At 40.4% G+C, this 9696-nt stretch overlaps 1 protein-coding gene across 2 annotated transcripts; it reads right to left on the reverse strand.

Annotated features, from left to right (window-relative positions):
• Window positions 1–301: 301 nt before the first annotated feature.
• Window positions 302–9270, reverse strand: ZNF706 (zinc finger protein 706). Of its 2 annotated transcripts, none has more exons than XM_023183977.1 (4): window positions 8864–8942; window positions 4876–5012; window positions 3238–3345; window positions 302–2489 (listed from the first exon to the last, which is right to left on the reverse strand). In XM_023183977.1, exons 2-3 carry the CDS (start codon window positions 5008–5010, stop codon window positions 3250–3252), a joined length of 231 nt encoding a protein of 76 aa, XP_023039745.1. In that variant the 5' UTR covers window positions 5011–5012; window positions 8864–8942; the 3' UTR covers window positions 302–2489; window positions 3238–3249. The 2 variants fall into 2 exon arrangements, with proteins under 2 accessions (XP_023039745.1, XP_023039743.1); XM_023183975.2 differs by lacking the exon at window positions 8864–8942 and adding an exon at window positions 9023–9270 and having other exon boundaries at window positions 316–2489.
• Window positions 9271–9696: the final 426 nt, after the last annotated feature.

Here is a 9696-nt window from a genome sequence, read left to right on the forward strand (position 1 = left end):
CATCCAATTCAATTAACTGACCTAAGTATTTTTCATAATTGTATTTTTATGTTAATAGCCAATCACTTCCCCCTTTCCAACAATTCGCACTTATTCTATATAGTAAGCTTTCAAAATGACAACTTTTTTTCCACCCAAGTATTCTACAGACCTCAAAAAGGCAGACTATAGGGAAAACAACGAGAAATGAAAGAAATCTCTTGCTACCCTCAGATCTACCAAGCTATACTTAAGAGCCAATTCTAAGTTCAGAAAAAAAAAAAAAGTGGGAATATAAAAACCTCTTGAAATGTAGAAGAAATTAGACTAGTTTAGTTTTCTTTAATATCTTCTTTAATAAGACATTACAGCACACAACTGAGCCCCCAGTGTGTCAGTTAAACATGGGGATGTATATCCACATGAAGAGAATGGAAACAAGTTTAATCTTAACCCCATTCCTTTTGGCAAGTAATAGAAATACAGCATACAAATGGACCAATTCTCTCTCAGTATATTTTATCAAGTCTTTGAAGACACCATAACAGTTTTATAATGAACTCTGCTGCAATCTGTTAAAGAATCTTCAAATTAAATTACAGGGATGTTTGGTTTTTAACTCAAACACAGTAAAATGGGGATTGTACTAATAATCCCCTCCTGAACTATAAGGATGAATATGCTCATGTAAGATCAATGCAGCTATTTCCCTGTCACTGACATAATAGTGTTAAATATGGTGTCTTCAGCTGCTTATAAAAAAGGGTTAAGTACAAGAACAAAAAAACTTTCATTCTGAATTACAGTCACTAAAACAAATGAAAAAAAATTAAACCAAAACTTGTGAATGGTTTTTTATGATTTGTCACTAAACATAAACATACATATGCTCAAAGCACTTTTTAAAAACTTTTAAGTTGTGATTTAACCAGAACTTCTGCAATATCCACAAGAAATTAGGTAAAATTCTAACGTTCTGGTAATCAACATATTAGGAAACAACAGATATTAAATCTGAAACTTAGGAAATTAAATACACAAAATAAAAGGACTATTTTAAAGTAAGGGCATAAGAATAGGAGTTGCTAAGAAACTATCAGCACTGAAGCTTTTCCTTGGAAACATCTTAAACTTACAGGGAAGACAAGGTGGGCAAAATATGCAGAGCTACAAAACAAAGCAATGAAAAGTTACAGCAGAAGAGGGAATGCATTCTGTAATCCACAGGATCAGATAAGTGGCTCTAAGCAGTTACCAGTAAGTATTTTAGTGTTCTTCCTATTATATATTGAGTTAACAGCAGTTTTACAAGTTAAGAGTTGACACAAGCAAATTAGAAGAACTCTAAAATTAGCCTTCCGTAATTGGGTAAGATTTACCATATCCATCTGAACAAACCCATTTCCCCATCCTGAGATCTAAAAGAATGTGAATATTGACCCATTTTAATACTTTTCAAGTTCAATGGAAGTCATACTGTACACCAGTCTTTGATTTTAGGAAACAGCACAAAGCAAACTCCTAAAATCAACAACTCACTTAGAAAAGAAAGGAGGGAGAGGGTTCTGGGAATTAATCCAGCCACAAGTCATTCCAATCTTCCTGTTAATGTAAAATCCATTTGTAAAAATGGCCAAATAGTAACTACCAAAAACCTCAAAAATTAATGTTTCAATTTCACATTAAGGAACTTCAAGAGTTTTCAAAGAATCTAGTATCAAGATCGCCCTTTACCAGTTCACATTTGTTCCCTATTTTGCAGTAAACAATAGGTTTAATGATTATTTCATTATGGCATACACATCAGAACCTAATCTTTCAGAAGGGCTCACTGACAATCCAACTGCTTTTAGAAATTTATCAGTTATCTATAGGGTACACCTGACTGGCAGTTAGAGCCAGGTCATACTGCAATTTTAAATATTCCAACTCAAACACAGGAAATGATCAGAGGGGTACAATGACACATAACCGCAATATACTAGGCAGCAGATAAGTCATTTTTCACCTAGAGAATCAGCTGCCCATAAAATCATATGCACAATTTTAATGAATGAGTCTGCTCTAGTTTAAGGAACCTGCCACTGAGCTGAGAAAGGGATATAAGAATTGCACTTGCAATTCTAGCTGATGAATTCATTAGATTTTTGTAAGGCAAATAATGTGGAAAGTTAGAACAGAATTTCTAAAACCATTTATCCTGTGATGTCGTAAATCAAAGTACTATTTTATTAAATGAGTTATTTTACACAATATGAACATCAATATAATTACAGTTGTAAAAAAATTTTTTATAACAAGAATGGACTGATTTTCAGATTTCCAAATCAGAGTCAACTGTACATTTACACAGAATTGTCTTTGCATGAAGCCCAAAAGGGAACAGCATAAAAATGAGTGTTTCTGTAGCCCCTTTATTTTTGCTGATCAACAGTTTGTTAGAAAAGCAGCTGCAGGTATGTTACCTAAGGTCTGAGACAGCAGAAGAGTCAAAGGTGTCATGAATCCACCTATAAAACATAAGCAAAATTTTCAATGAATGTTACCATTGCACAAATGCAACTTACATGCATTTCAAATAACTAAAAAGAAGTACTATGAAGATAGTATCTGGTAAAATTGTCGACCGGACTTCATATTTTGAACTTTGATGAATTTATTTTAAAAAGAAATAATTCTCAAACACACAACACACCCACCACCAACTCCACTATTTAGGGGGAAAAATCCAACCAAATGTAATGTGTAAAGTGGTAACTTTCAACCAACAAATTTATAAACAAATTTATATAGTACATATCTACATTTTGCCCTATATTTTAATACTCAGAAGCTCTGCTAAGGGGATAGGTTGATGGTGGGGGGGGGGAAGAAGAACCTCTGCTAAGTACTATAAGTAAACTAATTGTAAAAAGGTGCTCACGAACATTGGTGTACGTTGTTTTTGAGAGGGAAACTCTCAAATATCTTTGCAATCACTATTTTCCTTAAACTGATACGTTTCTTCCATTCTTGGATCAGAGATGGCTAGCATGTACTCATCTCCCCATTTTTGGCTACAGTAGTAAAAATTTGGATGTTTCAAAGGCAGTGAAAGGAAACAGTCTGAGAAAAAAGGGACTAAGTTACACATTAACTTAAATAGGGGAAGCAGTAAAATCTCAGAAGGCAGAAATTAATTTCACAATAAGAGTAGACAGTTTTGGTCTTGCATACAACCCTGATATTAACAAACCAATAGAAAAAGAGGTGAGTTACCTGTAAACAACCTTATGCCTGAACATCAGCTAATTCTGGAGGAAGTGGAGTCTTAGGATGCTTGCTCTCAAAGTGCTGCTTGAAGGTCTTAGGGTCTGGCATTTGTGTCTAACAAAAAAAATCGCACAAAAGAGAGCTAGACTTTATTTATGAAATAAAAATGTGTTACTTTTTAGAATCCTGAATCTTCTCAGGATAGACAATTATCACAAAAATACCTTTAAATTCCTACAACTTAGTGGCTGGCATATGAAGAGGGACTTTGTGGTAAAGAAATTCCTAACATTCCCACATTTCACATATAAAGAAAGGTAGGTCACATAGAATGTATTCTGCTTATCTGATTAACAGCAAACAATAGGTAACATTTACTGAACCCTTATTATGTTAAGCATGTTACCTTAATTACCACAGAACCTTCAAAGTAATCTTTAGTGCCTACTAGCATCCTCATTTTACCTAAGGAAACTAAAACCCAGTTTAATTTGCCCAAGACCTTATTTTAACTTAGTACTAGGTATGTGACCTCTCAGATACTATACTATACTGACTCCCTTGGCAAGAACCTTCAATTATTTATTCTTAACCCATTCAATTACACAAAATATGAAATAGAAGTCTGTGGTTTTAAGTTTTTAAGTGTGTGAACTACTCTAGCACATTTAGATTAAGGTATTTCTTTATCATTAGTTGATTAAAATTTGCACCCTGCCTCTTTCCAAACTCTCAGAAGTTGCTCAATTTCATTATTTTGAGTGTACATGTAGTGGACTAACCCCACTGTGGTTTCCTTTGGTACTGCCATTCACTAACTTCAAGAGTAATGAGCTTAAACAAACAGGCAAGAGGTTCTGATTTGGAGCTTCAGAAGTACTTCTTTGAGAAGCAGTACAGTAGTGGTCCAGAGGGTGGACTCTGGAGCTGAACTGCCTGAGTTCAGATTCCAGTTCTTCTACTAACCAACTGGGAGACCCCACACAAATTGTTTAATTTCCATGAGTCAGTTTACCCTTCTGTAAAATGAGAACAATAAAAGTACTTTATCTTACAGGGTTACGTGGATTAAATAGGTGAATACATGTAAAACACCTGGCTCTATGTCTGGCATATGGTAAGCACTCAAAAGTAGCTGTTATTATTACTGTTCTTCAAATCTAATAAAACACATTCATTCTAGGAAAAGCTCTCAACATGAATATACTCTATATGGTTTTACAGACATGCTAATTATAAAATTTAGTGAAGAAAAAGAAAAAAGCCAATTATATAGCCAGAGGTATATTTACTAGCATATTATATAGCTCTAAAAGTATAGTTTAGAGTTATATGATATGCTAGTGAAGTGTTTTATATGCCCTTATGAAGACATCTTTATTTTATATGAGGAAAGGGATTTTGTTTTGTTCACTCCTTTTTCCCAAGACCTAGAGATTTTTGCCTGGCCATAGGAGCCATTCAAAAAATGTCTGTTGAAAGGGTGAATGAAGATAGATACCTAAAATAATCAGCTCTCAAACCTACTATTTCAAGAAAAGCATCTATTTTGCTATGGTTTCAAAATTTTAATCTATACAAACCAATTTATAATGAAAGAACTGCTCACGGGAGAGCTGTATCTTTCAATTCAATTCCCCTTACCCTACAGACAGTGCAGGTATATATTAAGGCAGCTTTGGCAGCAGCCTTTTGGTCATGTCCTTGTTTCTTCTTTTGTCCAGCTTGCTTTTTGGCATTTTTCTGCTGAGACTGAATTTTCTGCTGTCCACGAGCCATATCTAAAAACAGAAGGTGAAGCATTAGAGTGGCTTATTTACTCTAATACAGAGTAATCTAAGCATAAGAATGTTCTTAGAACTGAAGCCTTAAGTTTTATAAACACCTGGCAAATAAAAATGTATAGGTATTAAAATTCCCACACACAAATGCTACCAAAGTATCAACTGGCAGAACCCTGTGGAAAACTAGTTGGTAGCTGTTTATTCCATGAGCCAGCAATTCCACTCTTGGTATGTACTCAAAAGAAATGCAAATGTTATGTACACCAAGACATGTACAAAACGTTCTGAGTGCCCATTCCAAAACTAGAAAAAATCCGAATGCCCATCAATAGTAATATGGATGCACAACTTGTATACATATTTTTATAGTATTTATACAACGGAATACTACCCAGCATTTAAAAAATTGTGGCCAGCTGGGCGCGGTGGCGCATGCCTGTAATCCCAGCACTTTGGGAGGTTGAGGCGGGCGAATCATGAGGTTAGGAGATCGAGACCATCTTGGCTAACACGGTGAAACGCTGTCTCTACGAAAATTTCAAAAAAAAATTAGCCGGGCGCGGTAGTGGGCGCCTGTAGTCCCAGCTACTCGGGAGGCTGAGGCAGGAGAATGGCGTGAACCCAGGAAGTGGAGCTTGCAGTGAGCCGAGATCCTGCCACTGCACTCCAGCCTGGGCTATAGAGCGAGACTCTGTCTCAAAAAGGAAAAAAAAAAATTGTGGCCAGGTACAGTGGCTCACACCTGTAATCCTAGCACTTTGGAAGACCAAGGTGGGTAGATCGTGAGGTCAAGAGTTCAAGATCAGCCTGGCCAAGATGGTAAAACCCCATCTCTACTAAAAATACAAAAAATAAAATAAAATAAATAAATAAATAAATAAATAAATAAATAAATTAGCCAGGTATGGTGGCGAGCGCCTGTAATTCCAGCTACTTGGGAGGCTGAGGTCTCCGGAGAACTGCTTGAATCTGGGAGGCGGAGGTTGCAGTGAGGCGTGATGGCACCACTGCACTCCAGCCTGGGCGACAGAGCCAGACTCTGGTCTCAAAAATAAACAAACAAAAAATTGTTACAAGTAACAAACCGGTTGTATCTCAATGTTAAAGGAAAGAAGCCAGTTGTAGGGAATATACATTATTTAAAGATCAAAACAGGCAAAGCTAATCTACAGTGAAAGGGGTCACCTTGGAAGTTACGGGTAATAACTGGGAAGACAGGACATGAAGGGGACTTATGGGGTTCTGAAAATGTTCTTGAATCAAGTGTGCTTACTTGTAAAAATTCATTGAACTGTACACTTAAGATTTATGCATTTTACTGTCTGTAATCTTCAAAAGTTTACGAAAAAAGTTTAGCCCCCGCCATCATTTTACTTGATCACTCTGCAAAGTATTCATTGTGACTTGCGATTGTGATTTTTATAACTTTAAGAGAAATAAAAGCTGTCTGTTAATCCTTCTAAAAGAGACCTCAGAAATAGGTGGAAACTGTTCTTTTACTTAGTTTTCATAAAACTACTGTTATTAATTTTTTTAAAAAGTTGGTCTTGCTGGATTGCTGCACAAATTATAAAATGAGATTGTCAGCCAGCCACTAATCCCAGAAGTTTCTTTGCTCTCTAGACGTTAGTTCCCAGTTGAGGGAATGAACTTGGTTAAGAGGGTTCTTTTACAAAGCTGAAAGATACCACTTTTTGTTACCAATGATCTGACGTGAACCCAAATGGATTAAAAAAAAAAAGAAAATCAAGTCACTGAAAAAAGTTACTTTTACTTTTCCGTTTAAATTAAAGGCTTTTATTCGATCACACAGTTAAACCTGTTCATAATTAAACCTGTTCATAAAGAGTCTATCATGAGTCTCAATTGCTTTTTAAATACATCAAAATTGGATCCTAAGTAGAATTCATATATATATATATATATATATATATAGTTTAGACTAGCACTGTAACTGAATGTAAATCATTGCAGGACAGGAACATACAATGGCTTTGTTTCAACTTCACCAGGGAAGGATGCTAGTTTCTTCTGACTAGGACCGTAATTAGTTAATGGATATGAGGTCAAAGCATTTCATAAAAATTACTGAGCTCCTCCTGTTCCCCAAAAAAGGAAACTAAAAGAATACACTGATTGGAGAAGTTCCCACTAGCATTTTAAAAAATGCACTGAAAGTCAGATAAAATATAAAAGAGGGTCAATGTTTTTCAGGATAGTCAGCTGAATATTTCAACTGACGAAATACGGGTTTTTTATACTAGGCTAGCATACAAGCCTAATACATTTTCGTAATTGAAAATGTTTAGCATGCCAGCCTAATATGAGAACCCCATTCCCATCAAACAATGGTAAATACTACCAGCCGTTATCAGTGCTTGAAGACTAAGCTTCGATTTTTGCTTTAGATTAAAAAAAAAAAAAAATTCTTATTAATTCTAAGCCAAAAGGCACATTTAAAAAAAATGTATTTAAGTCCGATGTTACCGCAAGCTTACAAACCTATTCCCACAGAAACAGGTTTGGATACTTATGTATTATTTGGACGACAGTAGTCACGTGATCAACCTTTATGTATACCAATGTTTTGTAAGACTTTTTGTCTCAATGTCTTCCTATCAGGACTTTGTAACAAAACAGTCAGTCCTCTCACACATCTTAACTCTTCGACACAATGTATTTTCTGTATGTTAATACACTGATTTTGTGGGAAACCTTGTTTTACGTTGAAAAAAAAATATTCAAAAATGGTAAGCCACTAATTTCATAAGTTTCTTTGCTTTCTAGAAGTTACTAGCTATTTTGATATTTCCAGGTAGTGACTCGTACAAAGCAATGTCATTAGATACGCAAAATTATTTTTAACTTTTGCACTTAGGACTTTCCCTAAAATATAACATTACACAATGGATTTAACCCATTTTCCATTGTTACCAAACAGCAACCAAAAAGTCCGAAGAGAATAAATAAAACCAGGTAAAGGAAATGGAATGAAATAAGCTAAATGCATGAGGTAGGCCCCTAACTTCTGACAACACGCCGCATCGATTTCCTTTCTGAAAGCAGAAATTCAAACGAACCAACCACCTGCTTTTGGACAGCTCAACTTAGGACTTACTCTCAAGCCAACAGAATTTTCTACAAAATCGTAGGCAGCTATAACCGCTCCTTGAATTAAATGGGACAAACTGGAGGGAAAAAGTCATTTACAAATACCTACATGTTGGTTTTTAATGCAACTCTCAGTGTGGTTTTCCGAGGGGGCTGCAAAGATGGAAGTAGTAGAAGAAACGAGTTCTAAAATGAGGCGCTCTCGTAGGAGGCAACAAGTAAGCACTGCCCCAAAGCTCCTTTTAAAACCAACACAAATGAGTAACAGAAGAAAAGGATTTTGGGTCCAGGAAGTAGGCTCATTCTCCATAACCATCTGAAAGGAAGAGGCCCAGGCAGCGCTCCACATCCTGACCCTAGCTTTTAACACCATCGTTTTGGGGAGAGGAGAGGAGGAACGCACCCAGAGTGAGGTCTCCACCCAACACTTCTCCGACCCCAGCTGCAGCCTGGCGCACCTTCCTCCCCAAACCCGCCTCTCCCGCCTTGGAGACCCCTTCCTCCTCCCTGCCACCAAAGGCCACGCAGCCCCCCATCTAGCCAGTTCTCACGGACCCTGGTACGAGACGCGCCTCCCGGAGGCCCAGACTGCCCGAACCCCGGCTCCTGCGGCCACCGGGAGCGCCACACTCCGGCAGCCGACCGGCGGCTGTCGCCGGGGATAAGGTTACCGCTCCGCTTTCGAGGCTGGCCTGCTACCCGGCCACCTGCAGGGCCTGGCAGGCGCCCGAACTCACCCTCCTTCCCGCGGCCCGCGCCGGGCCGGGCCCCGCCGCCCCCTGCGACCCCTCGCGACTCGCGACAAGTCCCACGGTCCCCACCGCCCCCCGCTGGCCGGCCCCCGCCCCGTTTCCCGGGCGTCCCGCGGCGTCAGCACCGCCCCCGCTGCCGCTCACCCGGGCCGGGACAGTCTTGCGTCGGAGAGACCGCACAGCGCGAGAGGGCCGGGAGAGGACGCCGGAGGGAGAGGAAGGGGGAGCGCGCCCAGCACCGCTTGGGCCTCCTCCACCCGCTCAGGAGGGGAAACAGGAGAGCCGGGAACACAACAGCCCGCGCCTCGCGCGCCCGCCGCCGCCTCAGCCTTAGGGGAGGCCACTATGCCTCGTGCCCGCGCACGCCGTGCCGCTCTCCCCGGCGCCCCCGCCCCTCCTGCTCCTCGCAGCCCCGCCCACTTGCCGTCCTGCGGCGGCCTCCTCCTGGCCCCCGCCCCTCTCGCACGCCTGCGCCCTGGCCGGTCGCGCAGGCCAATGGCAGCGCGCCCCTATTACATAAGAGCGAGGGGGCGGGCCCTGGCGGACACTAACTTCAGGGGACGTCGCCCTCTGTCCCCAGGCGCTCCTCCCCTCCGGCGCGCTCTGTCCCGGCGGCTTCTTCACCGAGCCCTGGGAGCCACGTGATCCCGGTCCTGGCTGGTGACCTGGCCGCGGCGTGTTTCACAAGACGCTCGCTCGCTCATCCACTCGGGCGGCGGCCGGGCCTCAGGCCCTGCGCCCCTTTTCCCGCTCCTCCTGGCTGACCAGCCGGTCTTGGCGGCGCCCTCCTCGGCACCGGCTGAGGCGGTGGCTCGGGA

The sequence above is a fragment of the Piliocolobus tephrosceles genome, chromosome 7 (genome assembly GCF_002776525.5).
Source record: "Piliocolobus tephrosceles isolate RC106 chromosome 7, ASM277652v3, whole genome shotgun sequence".
NCBI lineage: Eukaryota > Metazoa > Chordata > Mammalia > Primates > Cercopithecidae > Piliocolobus > Piliocolobus tephrosceles.

Bases quoted from the DNA above. Each gene is read 5' to 3' on its own strand.
- ZNF706 (XM_023183977.1), bottom strand. From the start codon at position 5,010: ATGGCTCGTGGACAGCAGAAAATTCAGTCTCAGCAGAAAAATGCCAAA. The intron at 3,346-4,875 runs GTAAGGGGAATT...TTTTTTTGTTAG, and splicing joins ATACCTGCACTGTCTGTAGG to ACACAAATGCCAGACCCTAA.